Source organism: Gymnodraco acuticeps, unplaced genomic scaffold, assembly GCF_902827175.1.
Source record: "Gymnodraco acuticeps unplaced genomic scaffold, fGymAcu1.1, whole genome shotgun sequence".
NCBI lineage: Eukaryota > Metazoa > Chordata > Actinopteri > Perciformes > Bathydraconidae > Gymnodraco > Gymnodraco acuticeps.
Window position 1 is genome coordinate 40,768 of NW_022990862.1, and position 23,005 is coordinate 63,772.

The 23,005-nt window shown below is 46.0% G+C and overlaps 1 protein-coding gene and 1 long non-coding RNA gene across 3 annotated transcripts in view; one reads left to right on the forward strand and one right to left on the reverse strand.

Annotated features, from left to right (window-relative positions):
• The window catches only part of LOC117557414 (formin-like protein 2), a 33,019-nt gene extending 10,533 nt beyond the window's left edge, over positions 1 to 22,486 (reverse strand). The window contains 20 exon segments of the mRNA XM_034233248.1: positions 550 to 752; positions 839 to 963; positions 2,209 to 2,291; positions 2,293 to 2,345; positions 2,347 to 2,375; positions 2,462 to 2,565; positions 2,807 to 3,027; positions 3,656 to 3,757; positions 3,846 to 3,995; positions 4,131 to 4,241; positions 6,524 to 6,598; positions 6,959 to 7,052; positions 7,219 to 7,295; positions 11,421 to 11,547; positions 11,949 to 12,092; positions 18,963 to 19,046; positions 19,350 to 19,426; positions 20,554 to 20,634; positions 20,770 to 20,853; positions 22,079 to 22,486. Coding sequence (XP_034089139.1) covers positions 550 to 752; positions 839 to 963; positions 2,209 to 2,291; positions 2,293 to 2,345; positions 2,347 to 2,375; positions 2,462 to 2,565; positions 2,807 to 3,027; positions 3,656 to 3,757; positions 3,846 to 3,995; positions 4,131 to 4,241; positions 6,524 to 6,598; positions 6,959 to 7,052; positions 7,219 to 7,295; positions 11,421 to 11,547; positions 11,949 to 12,092; positions 18,963 to 19,046; positions 19,350 to 19,426; positions 20,554 to 20,634; positions 20,770 to 20,853; positions 22,079 to 22,195 — 2,141 coding nt within the window. The 5' untranslated portion in view covers positions 22,196 to 22,486.
• LOC117557416 lies at positions 354 to 21,902 on the forward strand. 2 transcript variants are annotated; one of them, XR_004570707.1, is made up of 4 exons: positions 354 to 981; positions 3,648 to 3,797; positions 6,961 to 7,080; positions 21,160 to 21,902. It is a non-coding gene; the product is annotated as an uncharacterized LOC117557416 (long non-coding RNA). The 2 variants fall into 2 exon arrangements; XR_004570708.1 differs by having other exon boundaries at positions 6,961 to 7,069.
• Positions 22,487 to 23,005: the final 519 nt, after the last annotated feature.

Here is a 23,005-nt window from a genome sequence, read left to right on the forward strand (position 1 = left end):
TCCAGCTGACATCCAGCAAACATCCAGCCAACATCCAGCCAACATTCAGCCAACATCCAGCAAATATCCAGCAAACATCCAGCAAACATCCAGCAAACATCCAGCAAACATCCAGCCAACATCCAGCCAACATCCAGCCAACATTCAGCAAACATCCAGCAAACATCCAGCAAACATCCAGCAAACATCCAGCCAACATCCAGCCAACATCCAGCCAACATCCAGCCAACATCCAGCCAACATCCCACATCCAGCCAACATCCAGCCAACATCCAGCCAACATCCAGCAAACATCCAGCAAACATCCAGCAAACATCCAGCAAACATCCAGCCAACATCCAGCCAACATCCAGCCAACATTCAGCCAACATTCAGCCAACATTCAGCCAACATCCAGCCAACATCCAGCCAACATCCAGCCAACATCCAGCAAATATCCAGCAAACATCCAGCAAACATTCAGCAAATATCCAGCAAACAACCAGCTGACATCCAACCAACATTCATCCGGCAATCTAGAGATTTCACTTCGTGCTGTTGTTGTCTTACGTGTGGATGGCGCGACAGATAACCTCTGACCCCTGACCCGCCTTCCTCAGAGTGATGGCCAAGTTTTTAGACCGGTTGGCATCCAGCAGAGAAACTTTGGACGGAGCTTTCTGAGGAAGTTTCTGTCTGGAAAGAGTCAAGTCCACCGCCGGACCCTGAGCCTTCGTCTTAAACAGCTCCTCAAACTCCTCCACGTTAATGTCCTGAGAGAGGGACAGGTACAGAGAGACAGTCAGGTACAGAGAGACATACAGAGAGACAGACAGGTATTATAATGTCAGTCTGTTACCCCAAGGATGGTCTCGTCGTCGATGTCGTTGAAGACGGTCCCGTTGATCTGGCTCGGCTTCAGAGCCACCCAGTTCAACACCGGCATCCGGAACTTGGTCTGGATCGGCTTCTTTATCTTCACCGCTGCACGCAGAGTGACAGGTGAGCAGAGAGACAGGTGAGCAGACAGACAGGTGAGCAGAGAGACAGGTGAGCAGAGAGACAGGTGAGCAGAGAGACAGGTGAGCAGAGAGACAGGTGAGCAGAGAGACAGGTGAACAGAGAGACAGGTGAGCAGAGAGACAGGTGAACAGAGAGACAGGTGAACAGAGAGACAGGTGAGCAGAGAGACAGGTGAGCAGAGAGACAGGTGAGCAGAGAGAGAGGTGAGCAGAGAGACAGGTGAGCAGAGAGACAGGTGAGCAGAGAGAGAGGTGAGCAGAGAGAGAGGTGAGCAGAGAGACAGGTGAGCAGAGAGAGAGGTGAGCAGAGGGACAGGTGAGCAGAGGGACAGGTGAGCAGAGGGACAGGTGAGCAGAGAGAGAGGTGAGCAGAGTGACAGGTGAGCAGAGTGACAGGTGAGCAGAAGGACAGGTGAGCAGAAGGACAGGTGAGCAGAGGGACAGGTGAGCAGAGGGACAGGTGAGCAGAGGGACAGGTGAGCAGTGAGACAGGTGAGCAGAGAGACAGGTGAGCAGAGAGACAGGTGAGCGGTGAGCAGAGAGACAGGTGAGCAGAAAGACAGGTGAGCAGAGGGACAGGTGAGCAGAAAGACAGGTGAGCAGAGGGACAGGTGAGCAGGGGGACAGGTGAGCAGGGGGACAGGTGAGCAGGGGGACAGGTGAGCAGAGTGACAGGTGAGCAGAAGAACAGGTGAGCAGAGGGACAGGTGAGCAGAGAAACAGGTGAGCAGAAGGACAGGTGAGCAGAGAGACAGGTGAGCAGAGGGACAGGTGAGCAGGGGGACAGGTGAGCAGGGGGACAGGTGAGTAGAAGGACGGTGAGCAGAGAGACAGGTGAGCAGAGTGACAGGTGAGCAGAAGAACAGGTGAGCAGAGGGACAGGTGAGCAGAGAAACAGGTGAGCAGAAGGACAGGTGAGCAGAGAGACAGGTGAGCAGAGGGACAGGTGAGCAGAGAGACAGGTGAGCAGAGGCAGGTATTCAGGTTAACCATAAGATAAAAGAGGTTAAAAGTGAGAGATGTTTAAAGATTGTAGAAGACATACAGAATAACTTGAGAGGACCCTCTGTCAGCAGAAGAGAGAAAAACAACAAAAATAAAACACAAACATTTCTAAACCCCCCAGCTGTTATAGAAAACATGTTTTTATATAAATGATATACACATCTGTCCCACAATACATACATATCTAAATGTGTGTTTTTACCTGCGAGTCCGGAGTTAAAGATGACAGTGGGTCCGGAGCCCGGGAGAGGGGGAGCGCAAGGGGGAGGTGGGGGGGGGGCAGGACGAAAGTTCACTAGTCCGACAGGGAGGGGGGGGAGGAGGTGGTGGAGGGGGGGGGAGGAGGAGCAGGAAACGACCCATTGGAAACTGAAAAGTTAAACAGGAAACAAGATTACTTTCTCTTTATGATTGAAGACCAATCCAGCGCTCTGATTGGTGGAGGTGAAACCGACCTGTGCCTGGCATTGGTGGAGGAGGTGGGGGAGGGGGCGGGGCAAGCATCCCCGTAGCTCCGCCCATCCCTGGAGCCATGCTGTGATACGCTACGGTCTCTGGACTGTGGAGATCAATCATTGGTTGGTTATGAGCGATAAACTGCATAAATCACATTCAAATAAAGTAGCTCACAGGACCGCTCAGCTAAAGGCGGCTCATTTAGACTCTTGTTATCAACCTCCATTTCTAAATCCACCAGTAGAACAAAACAACTCTTCAGCTCGTGTTAACCACAGACCTTATTTCAGGAGAACAACCACAAATAGATTCAGAGAACCATTGACCTCCAGGTAGCCTCTCACCTTGGGGACAGGTTAGGACAGGGTGGAGGTGAGGGGGAGGCAGAGTCCCCCACCCCCCCGTCTCCCTCTCCTCTCGGGGGCTGTGGAGCTCCTGGTCCTCCGGCCTGCTGAGCCTCCTGAGCCTGGCGCTCCAAACGACTCTGTCTCCGGATCGTCTGGTCCTTTTCCCGCACGATCCGCCGCAGCGTGTGCACCTGAGAGTTACTGCTGGCGTACACGTCCTGTTCACAGACAGTTAACGGTTAACAGACAGCATGTTAACGGTTAACAGACAGCATGTTAACGGTTAACAGACAGTATGTTAACGGTTAACAGACAGCATGTTAACGGTTAACAGACAGTATGTTAACGGTTAACAGACAGTTAACGGTTAACAGACAGCATGTTAACGGTTAACAGACAGTATGTTAACGGTTAACAGACAGCATGTTAACGGGTTAACAGACAGCATGTTAACGGTTAACAGACAGTATGTTAACGGTTAACAGATAGTATGTTAACAGTTAACAGACAGTTAACGGTTAACAGACAGTATGTTAACGGTTAACAGACAGTTAACGGTTAACAGACAGCATGTTAACGGTTAACAGACAGTTAACGGTTAACAGACAGCATGTTAACGGTTAACAGACAGTTAACGGTTAACAGACAGCATGTTAACGGTTAACAGACAGTTAACGGTTATCAGACAGCATGTTAACGGTTAACAGACAGCATGTTAACCACACTGGCTCGAGTGTGGATAACATGTGTATGACATACCAGTCATACACATGTTATCTCTCTATAAAGCTCCACAGTTTATAGAAATGATTATTAAACATGATACATCTTTCTAAAGGTTCTGACCCGGATCTGGTCCAGCTCCTTGTTGGTCTGCATCAGCTGCTTCTCCAGTTCCACGATCTTCAGCATCGCCTCGTTCTCCACGTCCAGCACCCGGGCAGACATCTTAGAGACGGACATTGAGACAGACAGGTCAGAAAGACAGGTAAGAGACACATAGAGACAGACGGGAATAGACAGGTATCTGTCTCACCGTGCCCAGGTTCTCCTCCAGTTCCTCCACCCTCTCCAGAGCAGCAGTCTTGGTCTCTGCGTCTTCCAGCAGCGTCCCAACGTCAAACACGTTGTCCAGGTACGCCTGAATCTGAACCTGCAGCCGGTCGCTCTCTGTGTGCTTCAGCCTCTGAGGGAGACAGGTGGGGTTAGTGCAGGGAGACAGGTTGGGTTAGGGCAGAGAGACAGGCGTGTGATTGGCTGACATAGGGTCATGGGACGTCTTACAGGCCTGTGATTGGCTGACAGAGGGTTATGTGTTTACCTCCAGGTGCTCGTCCAGGTTAAGTTTGGTGAAGTCATACTGCAGGTGGACTCTGAAGTTCATATCCTCCACCGAGTGAACCACGATGTTGATGAACTGCATGCAGGCCACCTGAGAGACCGGTAACAACAACAACACACTGTTACTTAGCAACCAATGTTACATTACATTACATTACATTGCATTTAGCTGACGCTTTTGTCCAAAGCGACTTACAATAAGTACATTCGACCAGGAAGACACAACCTTGAAGAAAACAGAATCATATAAGTATATCAGGTTTCATAGAGCCAAACATTTCAAGTGCTACTCAACTGGCTTTAGGTAATCCAGTCCTTTATTAGTATAAAAGTGCTTCGTTAATAGTTCTAACGCTCGAAGTGGAGTCGAAAGAGATGAGTTTTCAGTTTGCGCCGGAAGATGTGCAAGCTATCTGCCGTCCTGATGTCAATGGGGAGCTCATTCCACCATCTTGGAGCCAGGATTGCAAACCCACGTGTTTTCGCCGATGGGAACTTGGGTCCCCCTCGCAGCGAGGGCGCAACGAGTCGTTTGGCTGATGCAGAGCGTAGTGCACGCGCTGGGGTGTACGGTTTAACCATGTCCTGGATGTAGGAAGGGCCAGATCCATTCGCAGCACGGTAAGCAAGTACCAGTGTCTTGAAGTGGATTCTAGCAGTTACCGGAAGCCAGTGAAGGGAGCGGAGGAGCGGAGTGGTGTGGGAGAATTTAGGAAGGTTGAAAACCAGACGAGCCGCTGCATTCTGGGTGAGCTGCAGAGGTCGGATGGCACATGCAGGTAGACCAGCCAGGAGGGAGTTGCAGTAGTCTAGGCGTGAGATGACGAGAGCCTGGACCAGAACCTGAGTCGCTTTCTGAGTCAGCTGGGGACGTATCTTCCTGATGTTGTAAAGCGTGTATCTGCAGCAGCGGGTTGTAGCAGCGATGTTTGCAGTGAAGGACAGGTTGTTATCTAGGGTCACACCCAGATTCCTTGCAGTCTGAGTCGGGGAAACAACTGAGGTGCCGATGTTGATTGTCAGGTCAAGAGTTGGACAATCTTTTCCCGGGAGGAAGAGCAGCTCAGTCTTGTCAAGGTTGAGCTTGAGGTGGTGAGCAGACATCCACTGAGAGATGTCAGCTAGACAAGCAGAGATGCGTGCGACGACCTGGGTCTCTGAGCGGGGAAAGGACAGAATTAATTGGGTGTCGTCAGCGTAGCAGTGGTAAGAAAAACCATGCGGGCTAATGACTGATCCGAGCGAGTTTGTGTACAAGGAGAAGAGGAGGGGACCAAGAACAGAGCCCTGAGGGACCCCCGTAGTTAATTGACAAGGGTCGGACTCAGACCCTCTCCAAGTCACCCTGTAGGTACGGTCTTTCAGGTATGAGGTGAGGAGGGAAAGTGCAGAGCCTGAAACTCCAAGTTTTTGGAGAGTGCGAAGGAGGATCTGATGATTCACCGTGTCGAATGCAGCAGACAGGTCCAACAGGATGATGACAGAGGAGAGGGATGCAGTTTTGGCAGTGTGCAGTTCCTCCGTGACAGCAATGAGAGCAGTTTCTGTGGAGTGACCTGCCTTGAAACCAGACTGGTGCGGATCCAGAAGGTTGTTCTGATTGAGATAACAGGAGAGTTGTTTAAAGACAGCGCGTTCAAGTGATTTAGACAGGAACGGGAGGAGAGAGACAGGCCTGTAGTTTATAACATCAGACGGGTTGAGAGTGGGTTTCTTTAGGAGAGGGTTTACTCTTGCCTCCTTGAGACTGTTTGGAAAGTGACCAGAAGTTAGAGAAGTGTTGATGAAATGGGTGAGAAACGGTAGAATATCAGGAGCGATAGTCTGAAGGAGGTTTGAAGGGATAGGGTCCAGAGGACAGGTGGTAGGGCGGGCAGAGGTAATGAGGGTAAGAACCTCACTTGGAGAGAGAGGGGAAAAGGAGGTTAGTGTGTTGGTGGAAGGAAGGTCTGGTGACCCAGCGGTGAGTAAAGGTGAGTCAGAAAAAGAAGAGCGAATATCATTAACCTTTTTTTCAAAGTGGGTAACAAAGTCGCTTGACAGAAGTGAGGAGGGGGGGAGGAGCTTTTGGAGGGTCCAAGAGGGTGGAGAAGATGGAAAATAGTTTTTTAGGATTGGAATAGGAAGATTGGATCTTATCTTGAAAGAAAGTGCTTTTTGCCTGAGAGATCGAAGCAGAGAAAGAGGAGAGGAGAGCTTGATAGGTTAGGAGGTCGTCACGGTTCATGTCATGTTCAAAGTATTATCATCTAACACACTGTCCTCAGCTACCAGTTATTACAGTATGATGTTTTTACCACCAGGAGACCTGCAGGTCAACATGAAGGGTGGGAGTTACCTGAACAAAGTTCAAACTGTTTAAATTCTCCATACCAGAAAGTCGATGTTGTCGTCTTCGTTCTTAAAATGTTCCATCAACTTTTCAAAACGCATTGACTCTGAACACACCTGCAACACATAGATTTATAAATCATCAACCAACAGACCAACAGACCAAACATCCATCCATCCATCCGACCGACCGAACATCACATCCATCCATCCATCCATCCATCCATCCATCATCCATCCATCCATCCATCCATCCATCCATCCATCCATCCATCCATCCATCCATCCATCCATCCATCCATCCATCCATCCATCCATCCATCCATCCATCCATCCATCCATCCATCCATCCATCCATCCATCCATCCATCCCATCCGACCATCCGACCAACCGACCAACAGACCAAACATCCATCCATCCATCCAACCAACCAACCAGCCCACGAGACATTTATTATGTGTGTGTGGTTTCTTTACAGTTTTGAAGTTGTCGAAGGCCAACAGGATGATCTCATGTCCTCCTCTGACCAAACAAACTGCAGCCAGCAACTCCAACACCAGAGCCTTTGTCCTGACGACGAGAGACAGGTGAGAGACAGGTGAGAGACAGACAGTTAAAACGTTTATATATTCACTAAAGACATAAGCAGAACACAGTAAAGTAGTTATGCAGTGGATCCCTGGTGTGTGTGTGTGTGTGTGTGTGTGTGTGTGTGTGTGTGTGTGTGTGTGTGTACCTGGGGTTTCTGTTGTTGAGGCTGAGGGCGATTTCGTTGACGGCGTGAGGGTGAGACATCACCATGTTGAATCCGTACTGGGGACACAGGAAGAATTACAGTATATATATATATATATATCAGGGTTTCCGTTAGCCGGTAATTACCGGTTTTTAGCTGGTAAAATGTATTAAAAACCGGTAAATTCAAAACCTGCCGGTCAAAATGTCTGGTAATAATTAGGGATGCTCCGATAGATCAGCCGGTCATTATCGGCCGATATTCACTGTTAATAGTTTGATCGGTGCTCTCTATAAAGGCCGATCAGGAGAGCTGGATCTGATCGATATGGACATAAACGCGAGTGAAGTGTAACCGGACGCGAGAGAGAGATCAGATCAGCTGCTGAGTCTGACAGAGACACGCAGCTCTGCATAATCACCTGAAGCCCCGCCCACTGTTTAGCGAGCTGCATGAGAAACTGACGGGCTGTCAGGAGAGAGAGGGAGGGAGGGAGGGAGAGAGTTGGGAAAAGAGAGCATCCGTTTCTCCCGTGTGATTATTCAAAGTGAATGTAAACTTTTGAATAATGTACTTCATCTACTACAAGTAGTTTGTTTGAATGTAACAATTATGTTGTTTGTGGAATCATTTATTGAAAAATGAATCTGAATTTTTTCGATCTGTTACGATTATAGACTGAAGCAATATAAAAATGAGCCCTGTGAACTGAGTTTTAAACATCAGCATATCTGCTCATAGTCCGGTAATTACCTGCTAACGGAAACTCTGCTACACAACTCTTATTATTATTATTGAAATATGACTGGTAAGTTTCAAATGTATCCGGTAAAATAAATTCTGCCCGGACATTTGACCGGCGAGAAAAAATCCTAGCGGAAACCCTGATATATATACATATATATATATAAATATCATTATAAAACGGACAAGTCAAATCAAGCAATCTGATTGGTTCTTAGCCGTGATATAATAAGCGTATATCACGGGTAGAATTGTAGATACTTTTCACAACAAGTCAGTATTCCTCCGCGTCTGAGAAAAGCTACAACCGTTACAGCTGTTACATTATGTCCGTTACCAAACTAACTAACTAACAAAGCTTAAGATGGAAACATGTAGGGGATAATGTGCAGCAAGGACTTATTGACTGTTGTTAAGGATGCTCACATCTGCAGAAAGAAGTCCGGTCGATTTAACTGTATAAAGTTGGGCTGAAAAGCAAACTGCATGTAGTTCGCTTTTCAAACTGGGACAAGAAAACAGCGGAGAAGTAACTGGGCAGAAACCCTCCTTTTTACGCAGCGGTCCAGACATAGACATCAAATAGCGACACATATTCAGTGTGCAGTTCCTTTGGCATCAGGGCAGGGATATCTAGATACTTCCCAAGGTTTGACATAATGAACTGTGCTACTTTTAAAGCAAGCAACGATGTTTTCAAATCTGTAATCAAAAACATCCGCAAAAACGTTTGGCGTTGCGACGTAGTTCAAAGAGTAACAACAAACTATTTCTGATCTGCCTGTCGGGTGTTCTTTTACCCATAATGACCGCCTCGCTGCACATTATCCCTTACTAGCCTTCGATCTCTGGGGTGTCTCACTATGGAGGAGTGGATTGAGCAGTGCCTATCTCCAGAGAGCACCTAAACGACGACATGATTTGATTTGATATACTTTATTAATCCCCGTGGGGAAATTGTTTCTCTGCATTTGACCCATCCTAGTGTTAGGAGCAGTGGGCTGACATTTTGAACAGCGCCCGGGGAGCAGTGTAGGGAACGGTGCCTTGCTCAGGGACACCTCGGTAGCACTTGGTCTTGCCGGGACTTGAACTGGTGACCTTCCAGGGTTAGGGTGTCAGCCATGCTACTGATGCTGGACAGTTTTTCAGTGGCTGCACAATAAACAGCAACAAACACATGAATGTGAATAAAGAGCCAGATAATGGATCAACGCTCTCTGTCTAATATGTTCACTAGCTGTTAGTGTTGTTGCATAGCAACTAGGGCTGTGCGATTATGGCAAAAATCATAATCACGATTATTTGGTCAATAATTGATATTACGATTATTTTGACGATTATTCATTGACCATTTATTGAACTTTAAAACAAATAATATTTTACCAATAAACAAGATCAATAAATGTGTTGGAGCGCACTTCCAAAACCATACTAAACATATATTAATATGATAAATAAAAATAAATTAGACCCAAATAAATGAAATCAAATATGTTGCAGTGCACTGTCACAACCTACTGAAAACTCCTTAACATATAGCCAACATTTTGGTAAAACATATTCAACATATTCCACTCAGTTAAACGTTGAAGGCTGGCCAACCGTCATGGTCCAGAAGTAACAGGAAATAAATGTTGAACTACAATTTAAGACCAAATAAAAATGTTTTGGCCACCATGGCAAATGCTGGTAGGGCTGCTCATGTCATCTCTTAAAGATTTTTTGCAAGAAATACCAGGCTGTTTACATGGTCTGGTTTCAGAGATGAGCGCAGGCAGGTGACGATATTGCCACCTGTACTGAAGACCCTCTCTGAAGAGGAACTTGTGGCAGTGCTGCCACATATGACACAGGAAAAAAAGAAAAGACTCTGAAGAACCCTTTCTTTGCCATTATATAAAAATAGTGTTGCTACAAAAGTATAAATTAGGCTTACTAATAAGACAACTCAGATCTGAAGCTACACAGTAATCTGCTGCAGCAACAGTGCAATAAAAAAGACAACATTAATAGAATCAAACCCTTTTTTGTTGCATTTTATTAGAGTATAAAAAGAAATGCCTTTAAAATAGGATGCAAGCAACACTAGTTTCTGAACTGATAGACTATAATCAATTTAAACAGAACAGATCTTAATGTTTGCATTCTTATACCATTTTGTACAATAATTATCATGAATAAATTCAAACAAACTAAAACTTACAGCAGATTAATAACGGTATTTAAATTGAGTTTTTATTATATCAAAAACCTGTTGAAATGCTGCTGTTATTTTTACTGTCCCACAAAAGCGCGTCGCAGCCTCCAGGAATGCTTCTTTCACAACTTCGCCGTCTTTGAAAGACTTCATGTGTTTCGCAAGAACGTGACTGACACGATAAGATGCTCTGGTAGCAGCCTTGCTCTTGTTGTTGGGCCTGATGAAAATGGACTGCTGTGCATTTAGCTGTCCTTTCAGGCCCCTCCCCTTTTGGGAGCGTAGGGCCGAATTAGGAGGGAATTCCGTCTCGCAGCGTTTGTGCACTGTTTTGAAATGCCGCTCCTAAATTACCCTTCTTCGATAAAGCCACGCTCGCATTGCAGATGAGACAGATGGACTTTGAATTGGAATAGATACAAAAATAATGATCCTCCCACTTGGAGTGAAAATTATATATTTTGGGCTTTTTTGCTTCTGCCATAATTGCGGTCTTGTGTGTGTGTGCGGACTGTCACTCCTGTTGACCATCCATGCTGTTGACACGGACAACGTCAGCGAACTAGTGCACTCACTGCTCACCAGCCACGCCCGGACACATGGGGTGAGGCCGGCCAATCACAAAGCTTTGATGCGTTCAAGTGCATTATTCTGGCACGGGAACATTATGTTACAGGACATTAACGATAAAACAGAATATTGTTGTTCTATTTTTAGACACATCTCGCGATCGACTGGGAATCTCCCCGCGACCCTTCTTTTTAACTAGTTGCTGCTCTTGTTCTGACATCTTGGCTTGCGCTGAACACTCACAACACATGTCACTCCCACGTGGCCGAGTGGGCTTTTAGGGAGGGGCGAAAGCGCACCCAGCAAAATAATCGTATTTTGTCAATTATGCTGTTTTCCTAATCGTCGCAAGCCATAATCGTAATCGCGATTAAAATACGATTAATTGCACAGCCCTAATAGCAACCACCTCGCACTATGTTTTGTGCAGAAGGCAACGGAGGGACTATTTTATTTTGAACATCATTATTTGTTAATAAAAACTATTTAAATTAGAGTGTGTCTTTTTCTTTCATATTGCCACACTTGGTAACCGTGTTATAAAATCAAAAGCTCACTTCAGGCCGTGATATATGGTTAAGGGTGTTGTTGAACCACGCCCCTTAACTGTGATATAATGACCATATACCACGGCCTGTCGTGAGCTATTGCTTAAATAGCATGCTAGTACCTGGTAGTATGCTAGTACCTGGTAGTTCATGACGGCTCTCAGACACATGACACAAACGTGTACGTCGTCTTTCTTGCAGACGAGTCTTGAGTTCTTCAGAGTCCGGCGACTGGGCAGTGTGTTGGAGCGAGTCACCATCGCAGAGCTGCAGAACACATGTTGTTAATGTATTTATTATCTGTTTCCTATCCTTTGAGAGACTGTTTCCAGTGTCCCTGGATGTCTCTGGTGTCTGTGTGTTTCTGAGTGTCTCAGGTGTCTCTAAGTGTCTCAGGTGTCTCTCAGGTGTGTCTCTCAGGTGTCTCTAAGGAGTGTCTCTTAGGAGTGTCTCTCAGGTGTCTCCAGTGTCTCCCAGTGTTGCTCAGGTGTGTCTCTAAGGAGTGTCTCTTAGGAGTGTCTCTCAGTGTCTCCCAGTGTTTCTCAGGTGTGTCTCTCAGGTGTCTCTTAGGAGTGTCTCTTAGGAGTGTCTCCCAGTGTCTCTCAGGTGTCTCTCAGGAGTGTCTCTCAGGTGTCTTCAGTGTCTCTCAGTGTCTCCGGTTCTCTCACCTGATGGAGTGTCGGGCAGCTCTCGGTCCGGAGGAGGAGGGCGAGGGGAGGCCAGCGTCTCCGTGGAGATCCTCGATGGAGCGGCTCCAGGGCGAGTCGATGGAGGACGCCTCGCCTCCAACCTCCACCTGCTCCCCATCAAACCTACAACATAACCACAGTCAGGTTCTCCTTCAGAGTCAAACCTGCCAACAACAGAACCAGAATCAGAGGGTTCTCCTCATACAAGCTAAACCTACTGCGTTCACCACATGAAGACGATCAGGTTGAAACACTTGGTCCGTCTGTTCAATCAGTTTTATAAAGCCAAGAACATTAGAACACTTGGTTCTCTAAAGACAGGGACGTTAAAACACCCGGTTGTCTTGGTTCGGTCGGTTCTATAAAGACAGGTTCGTTAAAACACCCGGTTCTCTTGGTTCAGTCGGTTCTATAAAGACAGGTACGTTAAAACACCCGGTTCTCTTGGTTCAGTCGGTTCTATAAAGACAGGTACGTTAAAACACGGGGTTCTCTTGGTTCAGTCGGTTCTATAAAGACAGGTACGTTAAAACACGGGGTTCTCTTGGTTCAGTCGGTTCTCTAAAGACAGGTACGTTAAAACACCCGGTTCTCTTGGTTCAGTCGGTTCTATAAAGACAGGTACGTTAAAACACGGGGTTCTCTTGGTTCAGTCGGTTCTATAAAGACAGGTACGTTAAAACACGGGGTTCTCTTGGTTCAGTCGGTTCTATAAAGACAGGTACGTAAAAACACGGGGTTCTCTTGGTTCAGTCGGTTCTCTAAAGACAGGTACGTTAAAACACCCGGTTCTCTTGGTTCAGTCGGTTCTATAAAGACAGGTACGTTAAAACACGGGGTTCTCTTGGTTCAGTCGGTTCTATAAAGACAGGTACGTTAAAACACGGGGTTCTCTTGGTTCAGTCGGTTCTATAAAGTCTGGTACGTTAAAACACCCGGTTCTCTTGGTTCGGTCGGTTCTATAAAGACAGGTACGTTAAAACAAGGGGTTCTCTTTGATAAGTCGGTTCTATAAAGACAGGTACGTTAAAACACGGGGTTCTCTTGGTTCAGTCGGTTCTATAAAGACAGGTATGTTAAAACACCGGGTTCTCTTGGTTCAGTCGGTTCTATAAAGACAGGTACGTTAAAACACCTGGTTCTCTTGGTTCAGTCGGTTCTATAAAGACAGGTACGTTAAAACACGGGGTTCTCTTGGTTCAGTCGGTTCTCTAAAGACAGGTACGTTAAAACACGGGGTTCTCTTGGTTCAGTCGGTTCTATAAAGACAGGTACGTTAAAACACGGGGTTCTCTTGGTTCAGTCGGTTCTCTAAAGACAGGTACGTTAAAACACGGGGTTCTCTTGGTTCAGTCGGTTCTATAAAAACAGGTACGTTAAAACACGGGGTTCTCTTGGTTCAGTCGGTTCTATAAAGACAGGTTCGTTAAAACACGGGGTTCTCTTGGTTCAGTCGGTTCTATAAAGACAGGTACGTTAAAACACGGGGTTCTCTTGGTTCAGTCGGTTCTATAAAGACGGGTACGTTAAAACACCCGGTTCTCTTGGTTCAGTCGGTTCTATAAAGACAGGTACGTTAAAACACGGGGTTCTCTTGGTTCAGTCGGTTCTATAAAGACAGGTACGTTAAAACACGGGGTTCTCTTGCTTCAGTCGGTTCTCTAAAGACAGGTACGTTAAAACACCCGGTTCTCTTGGTTCAGTCGGTTCTATAAAGACAGGTACGTTAAAACACGGGGTTCTCTTGGTTCAGTCGGTTCTATAAAGACAGGTACGTTAAAACACGGGGTTCTCTTGGTTCAGTCGGTTCTATAAAGTCTGGTACGTTAAAACACGGGGTTCTCTTGGTTCAGTCGGTTCTATAAAGACAGGTACGTTAAAACACGGGGTTCTCTTGGTTCAGTCGGTTCTATAAAGACAGGTACGTTAAAACACCGGCTTGTCTTGGTTCAGTCGGTTCTCTAGGGCAGTGGTTCTCAAAGTGGGGTCCGCGGCACTCTGCCAGGGGGTCCGTGAAAAGTTTTCAGATTCATTAGATTTTTTATTTTTTTTATTTATTTATTTTTGTGACGCAACACTTTTGGAGAGAGAGGACGCTGGCGTTGTCTGTTCGCCGCTTCTCTGTCCGAAAATGTATCTGCCGAGTTTTGGACCAACGTTTCTACCTCAGTTTCCATACGTGCAGTGGCTTGCACACGCTGTTCTGGACACTTTTGTAACACCCGATGGCAACTTTTTACGGATGCTCCGCTTCCGACCTGTCCACCCTGCTACACCTGCTAATGTTGCTCCTGCTTCAGGGCTAACGCTATCGCTAACGTTAGTGGCTCCATCTGACGACAAGCCTCATTCTCCGTCTCATTTTCCCGTTTTGAGTCCCGATCCTGCTTCACTGTATCACCTGCTTAGCTGCTGTTTGATTTTGTTCTGCCACAAAAGACACAACAACGGTCCTCCACCCAGCCAGTCTGACGGCGATCAGAAGCTAGCCTTGTTCTACCTGCTCAGGCTAGCCTGCTCTGGCCACTAGGGCTGTACCCGAATATTCGACTATTCGAATATTCGTTCGTTGGCCAACTATTTGGGTTTCAATTTTATTATTCGGATATTCGTTTTTAATTTTTTTTTCAATTTATTTAATTTTTGTTGCTAAATGTATGCCATCAATAAAGGCGAATTGCCATATTCTTATACTATATTTATACTTTTGAATTGCACTGTTAAAATGAGGAAATATATACAATCTCAGCCTGTGCTGTGCTCCTGACATCGCGTGCACTCACAGTCACGAACGCAAACGGCACGCTTCACCTCGCTTCACCTCGTTTCACACACCTGAACACAAAATGCCGAAGACTCCGGCTGTGTGGGACCATTTTAAATTGGACGACGGTAAGAATATGCGACGAGAAACTGGCCGGTGGCACAACAACTCTGAAAAGTCACCGGATGCTGTAAGTATTAGCCTAGCTTAGCTTAGCTGTTGGCAAGTTGCCACGATGAAGCTGCTTTATCCGCCGTTTAAACCGTAACGTTACACATGATACAATCGTGCTCTTACTTTGCTTGGAAAATAGTTGAGAGCAACCGAATTGTTTTTTATATTAGTTTTTCAATTTGATCCGAATAGTGAAAATAATAGGAGCAATGTGGGAACATCTGGGGCTAAGGCAATTATTGGCATACAGTTCGTTTATTTATTTTTCGTTCTTCATTTATTTAAATACTGTTTACTGTATCGGTAACAAGTGTTACCCTGTTAGGCCTACTGTTACGGCTATGTTATTAAAAGTATTGTTGTTATAATATGAAATATGTGTTTTGTATCTTCAGGTTGTAAAACGTTATAGACGGAATTTGGAACCGGATTTGGTCCCCGGGCGCTGCGCTGCGCTGCGCTGCGCTGCGCTGCGCTGCGCTGCGCTGCGCTGCGCTGCGCTGCGCTGCGCTGCGCTGCGCTGCGGCTGGGTTAAATGCAGAGGACACATTTAGTTTTAATGTATGCGAGTACTGAGACAATAAATAAATATAAATCGTAATAGAGGCCTATGCTCTTTCTGCGCTTCTGCTTAACAGCGTGTTGTCAGGTGTCTCGGAGCGTGTTATGACATTTAAAAAAAAAAATAAAAATCTCTCCGCACCGAATATTCGAATATTCGCTGCTGATTACTACCGAATATCCGGAGCCCGAAAAATGGTATTCGGGACAGCCCTACTGGCCACCACCGGTGCTCCTCTGCGGCAAACTTCTTCAACTTCCACCATCTCTCCTCAGTGCTGTCCGTCCTCGAGTCGCTTCCTGGACAGGCTGCCTGCTGTCCTGGTTCATCTGTACTCTTGGCTGATAGCGCATTCTCCCGGCCGATCCGCGACCACAGCTAACGCTGTGCTAACGTTAGCATCATACCATCGTGATGCTTCGTTAGTCCGCCTCGCAACTTTTTAGGATCAACCACTTCACTACACCCCCTCTATGTCTGTCAGTCATTGAATACCTCGGGCTGTTACGAGTTGGCAGACCCAGGTATGTCCATAGAGGTTCCAAACGTGGGTTTGTTTACACCGGCTCAGCTGACACTATCCCAACTGTGTGGTCCCGGCGCCCCGTCACCACCCACTTACGTCATCACAACAAACTACACGTGTGCAGTGTTAACCTGAAGCCCTTGGCCTGTGTTGATGGCATCACTATTTTACCAGCCATTGCAACATATAACAACTCCCCCACATTCATGTTGTTAAATACCCGCTCCCTTAACAACAAAGCATCATCACTTATTAATAAAATCATCATTGATAGGAAATTGGATTTTCTCTGCCTCACTGAGACATGGCAAAACCAACAGGACTTCCTCACACTCAACCTGGCCTTCCCCCCCCCACCCCCAGGTTATGCTTATCTCCAACAGCCCCGCTCCATTGGTCGTGGTGGTGGGCTGGCAGTCATCCACAGAGCAGATATCCCTGTCCAGGGATGCAAACTTGTCACCTTTCGGCAAAATTCGCCATTTTGAATCCAAAATATGTCGTTAGTGTGATTCATGTAGATCTGCAATACAAATATTTTTGGGGTATGGAGGGGGGTCTGGGACCCGGAGTAATCTGCGGCCACGAGCTGTTATGTGTCATCATTCATTCTTTTTTTATATATGCAGCGCGAGCTGTGTGCTCGAGTCTTCCTCCCTGTCGGCTCTGCTCATGGATGTATCTGCTGCTCCGCGATGATGGTCTAGCTTCAGCAGCCACACTACGGGTGCGTTCGTTAATATTAACTGTGCGGTCCGGAGTCACTGTGGCACAGACTGACCGCTGGTGAACAGCTGTTAGAACGGGCCGTTCAGGTGTCCAGAGCAGAGCTCCCTGTCGGAGTGGCAGAGCGTGATGTGAACTGAAAGGTTTTTCTGTCGCAATATTATCGTTGAGCTGGCTAAGTACTCAGATATTGTACTTGATTAAAAGCAGAAGTACTCAGATATTGTACTAGAGTAAAAGTAGAAGTACTCAGATCTTGTACTTTATTAAAAGTAGAAGTACTCAGATCTTGTACTAGAGTAATAGAAGTACTCAGGTCTTGTACTTGAGTAAAAGTAGAAGTACTTGAGTGTAGGAACAATCCTGCAATCAAAATGTTCCTCAAATAAAAGTACAAAAGTATTATCATCAAAATATAGTTAAAGTAGCGACAGTAAAAGTAGAAGTACTCAGGTCTTGTACTTGAGTAGAAGTACCAGAGTGTAGGAATACTCTGTTACAGTAAAAGTACTGCATTCAAAATGTTCCTCAAGTAAAAGTGTTCTCATCAAAATATAGTGAAAGTAGCGACAGTAAAAGTAGTCGTTGTTTGATTGGTCCATTTCAGAATAATATATATGATGTGTTTTATAATGATTGATCATGAAAGTGTTCTCAAAGCTGGTAAAGGTGCAGCTAGTTTGAATGACTTTGTATTCTGCAGGGTAGCTGTTGGATTTACTCCAGGTGGAACTAAAGTCTGATTTAACACTTGATTAGATTTCACATCATTCATCCAGATCTGTGAAGTAACTAAAGGTATTAATACATGTGGTGGAGGAATAGTACACTTTTTACCTCTGAACTGTAGAGGAGAAGAAGAACAAAGTAGCAAAACATTGAAATACTTAAATAAAGTACAAGTATCTCAAAATTGTACCCAAGTAGTACTTGAGTTTATGAACTTAGTTACTTTACACCAGTGGCTATAAAGATAGAAAGACTAAGCCTTGCACAGAGGCATGAAAATACATTTTCAAAATGCCCAACAGTGCTGCCAGAATGATAAACTGACTGCTACACAATTAAAATAAATGGTTTTATATATTTCTATTAGATGTGACTCTTTAGCGTTTCTGTTATTATTACCTGCTGCTTTAGTTGTTCTGACTGCTAACATCCTGTTATTCCTCATTTTAAAGCCGATATTCCGTGGGGTCGAGGGGCTCAGATCCTTGTCACCTTTTCCATACCTGATGAGGTTGCATCCCTGCCTGTCAAACAGCTGCTTGTGACGAATAAAATCTCACTTGAGTGCATTGCCTTCTCAGTGGCTGCCCCCTCAAAGCAGCAAGTACCGCCCCCCCAAACCTTCCACCTCATTCATGTCTGAGTTGTCTGAGCTTCTCACCTCAATCTGCTCCATGTCCCCATCCACACTACTGCTAGGTGATTTTAACATCCACGTGGACTCCAGCACCTGCACCTTTGCCGCTGAGTTTCTGTCACTATTGGAGTGCTTTAACATCACACAGCATGTCCAAGGTCCCACCCACACTAAGGGCCACACCTTGCGTGTCTTCACTTGCAGAGAGAAGCAATCAGCTTCATGGACTGCCTTGCATCACTCCAATAGTGTCCAGAGCTGGCTGCCATTACAAGTAGTAGTTTGGGATTGTAGCAATGCAGTTGCAGTTGTTTTGCAATTTACTTGATATATGTTGCAATGCAGGCATGTGTTCAATTGTTTATAGCCTGCATTTATTTTGTGATTTGACTTTTATAAATCATTTAACTAAGAGTGAAACACTTGATGTGTTATCTTTATGTATGTGTGTGTGTGTGTGTATGTTCTGAAATGCACTTCAAATGATCACTTTTCTCTTGATTTCCCTTTGATATTTTCTTTAGGTACAGTGTTACTTGCAGCTAATTGATTGATTGTTTTATGGGTATTCTGTGTTGAGATGGTGCAAATATTTTTAATACATATCTAATATCTTTCTAATACTTTCTCTTGTGTTGTTCTTTCACATAACTAAGACTATAGAAGTGTAAAAAATAGGCTACGTCAGATTATTCCAAGGGACATACAAGTCAAATCAAGTACATTTTTATTTATATAGCCCAAAATCACAAATCAGAATGAGGGGGTCCTTGGTGTATTCTCTATCTTGTAAGGGGTCCTTGGCTGAAAAACAATTGAGAACCTCTGCTCTTGGGAACAGGAAGGGGTTCCAGTGTGTGTGGGTTCAGACTCACGTGACGGCGTACTGAGCGAAGGACAGATATTCTACGAGGACATCCAGACCCCGGTTCTCCTCATTCAGGAACTCCCTGACCCACCTGTAGACAGACAGATAGAGACAGACAGGTGAGAAAAAGACAGGTGACAGACAGACAGGTGACAGACAGGTGAGAGACAGACAGACAGGTGAGAGACAGACAGGTGTCAGACAGACAGGTGAGAGACAGACAGGTGAGAGACAGACAGGTGAGAGACAGACAGGCGAGAAACAGACAGGTGAGAAATAGACAGGTGACAGGCAGACAGGTGACAGACAGACAGGTGACAGACAGGCGAGAGACAGACAGGCGAAATACAGACAGGTGAGATACAGACAGGTGAGATACAGACAGGTCACATACCCGATGTGATTGGTCCGAAGAGAAATCTCCAGTTCTCTGAGCATCTGAGTCGACTCCTGAACCCTCCGTCTGAACTTCTGCAGACAGAGACACAGACAGAGACACAGACAGACAGACAGACAGACAGACAGACAGACAGACAGACAGACAGACAGACAGACAGACAGACAGACAGACAGACAGACAGAGAGACAGGCAGGCAGACAGGCAGACAGAGACACAGAGAGACAGAGAGACAGACAGGCAGAGAGACAGAGAGACAGACAGGCAGACAGACAGGCAGACAGAGACGCAGACAGGCAGAAAGACAGCCAGAGAGACAGACAGAGACATAGAGACAGACAGAGAGACATAGAGACAGACAGAGAGACAGACAGAGAGACAGACAGGCAGAGAGACAGACAGACAGGCAGGCAGACAGAGAGACAGACATAGAGACAGACAGACAGACAGACAGGCAGACAGACAGACAGAGAGACAGACAGAGAGACAGGCAGACAGGCAGGCAGAGAGACAGACAGGCAGACAGAGACACAGACAGACAGAGAGAGAGACAGACAGAGAGACAGACAGACAGACAGACAGACAGGCAGAGAGAGACAGACAGGCAGAGAGACAGAGAGACAGACAGGCAGACAGACAGGCAGACAGAGACGCAGACAGGCAGAAAGACAGCCAGAGAGACAGACAGAGAGACATAGAGACAGACAGAGAGACATAGAGACAGACAGAGAGACAGACAGAGAGACAGACAGGCAGAGAGACAGACAGACAGAGAGACAGACATAGAGACAGACAGAGAGAGAGACAGACAGGCAGAGAGACAGACAGACAGGCAGGCAGAGAGACAGGCAGGCAGGCAGGCAGACAGAGAGACAGACAGACATAGAGACAGACAGGCAGACAGACAGACAGACAGACAGGCAGGCAGACATAGAGACAGACAGGCAGACAGACAGACAGACAGGCAGACAGACAGGCAGGCAGACAGAGAGACAGACATAGAGACAGACAGAGAGAGAGACAGACAGGCAGAGAGAGAGAGACAGACAGGCAGAGAGACAGACAGACAGGCAGGCAGAGAGACAGGCAGGCAGACAGACAGACAGATATGAATATTATATTGTGGCGATGATGAGAAGAGACTTCCTGTGATAGAGTTAGTTGTAAAGACATCATCTAGAAACTACATTTCCCAGCTCACCTTGCGTGTGACGGCCGGGTCCAGGAAGCCTCTCAGTTTCTGGATGTAGGTGTGGGGGGGGTTCTTCACCTGAAACCTCTCCTACGCGCACACACACACACACACACACACACACACACACACACACACACACACATACATACATACATACATACACACACTGTGAGCTCTGCAGGTGTGTGTAGTGTTAGTGGTTCTAAAGGGTTCTCCTCTCACCTGGTCACAGATCAGCTCCCACTTCTTGTCGCTGTCGTAGGACCGGAGCAGACGCACTTTATCAGGAGGGAGGTTCATGGAATTCTGGAGAGAGGAAGCAGATATCATACATCTGTACTGTGTGTGTGTGTGTATATATATATATATACCAGATACGCATCATATATCTCTACTGTGTGTGTATATATATATATATGAACCAGATACACATCATAATATGAACAAATAGAAACGCAACACTTTTGTTTTTGCTCCCATTGTCCATGAGCTGAAATCAAAGATCTAAGACTTTTTCTACGAACACAAAAGACCGTTTTCTCTCAAATATTGTTCACAAATTCTGACTGAATGTCAGAGCTGTGCATTTAATGTTCATTTTTCCACCATCAGTCTCCACAGAGAATCTGGCGCATCCAACCGGCCTCAGAACTACAGACCAGGACCCCCACACCAGACCAGGACCCCCACATCCAGCCTCTCCACATCCAACAGACCACAGACCTGATCTACTCTCTGTGAAGGAGACGTGTTGCACTGCGTGAAGCCAGTGGTGGTCACATCAGACACTGAACCCCCCCTCCCCCAACCCGTTACTACAGTAACCAATGTCTGTTTTGAGCTTAAAGCTCAGCTGTGAGGTGGGTTATTAAAACACGGATTGAACCCAATTTGTGAGGGTTAGTAATAATAGTAGTGATAACAGTAATAGTAGTGATAACAGTGATACCCTATATATATATATATATATATATATATATATACACTGTCTACTGTATATTAGTACAGTATTTACTCGCCTACATTCTGTCTGAACAGTTTGTTATCAACAGATGGAGGATCCTAACCTGACTACTGAAGGAAAACCAGAATAATACTTAAATACAATACATACAAATAAGTGAAATTCATAAAACCCCAAAAAAAGAATAAAATAACGAAAAAATAAATATGCAAAAAGACGATGGCTATAATCCCTGATCAGTGTGTCCATGAAGTCACAGTACAACATGCTATTCGTGTGTGCGCGCGCGTGTATTAAAAAGGTATTGTGGTTGTCTATTCTGTGTAGCTTGTGTATTATGGATGTGTGTGTATAATGTAAATAATGGTATATATATATATAGTGTGCAGTGTGTATATCATGTATGTGTATATATATATATATATATATATATATATATATATATATATATCTCATGTATGTATATATATATGTATGTATATATATATATATATATATATATATATATATATATATATATATATATATATATATATATATATCTATCTCATGTATATGTGTATTTACCAGCGCGATGGAGAACCTCTCCTCCAGCTCGGCGGGTTCGGGCATCGGGAGGCGGGCCGGAGCGGCTCTGGACCGGATCACCGCGAGCTGAGACTCCATGCTCTCCGCGTTCCCCATCACTATCCCGGGTACACTGATCACTATCCCCGGTACATCGACCACACACGGTCCAAACGGCGGACACACACACGGTCGGTCTGTCGGAACACACCCACTGAACAGCGCGTCCCCCCCCCTCACAGGAACATGTGGTCCGCCATCATGCAGACGCGCTGAGGCCGTCTCTCCATTTGCCCCTCCTGTCTGTCTCTCTGTCTGTCTGTCTCTCTGTCTGTCTGTCTCTCTGTCTGTCTGTCTGTCTCTCTCTCTGTCTGTCTGCCTGCCTCTCTGTCTGCCTGCCTGCCTCTCTGTCTCTCTGTCTCCCTCCTCCTGTCTGTCGTCACACGGTCAGGTGTCTCTCTCTCTCTCTCTCTCTCTCTCTCTCTCTCTCTCTCTCTCTCACTCTCTCTCTCTCTCTCTCTCTCTCTCTCTCTCTCTCTCTCTCTCTCTCTCTCCTCTCTCTCTCTCTCTCTCTCTCTCTCTCTCTCTCTCTCTCTCTCTCTCTCTCTCTCTCTCTCTTTGTCTTCCGACTCTCCGCCGCTGATGGAGCTCCACCGCCGAGAGAGAGAGAGAGTGTGAGAGTGTGTGTGCGTGCGTGCGCGTGTGAGAGAGAGAGATACATTTGTGTGTATGCATGTGTATCGCGTGTCGCAGATCAGCCGGTTAATCCTCCCCCCTCCCCCACAGGAAGAAAGAGATCCCCCCCCACACAGCTGCAGTCTTTGTCTCTCTGCACCCCCCCCCCCCCCCACCTGCCACAAGCCCCGCCCACATATGATTACAAATAAACACACACACATTTACTAAATATATGTGTGTGTGTTTATC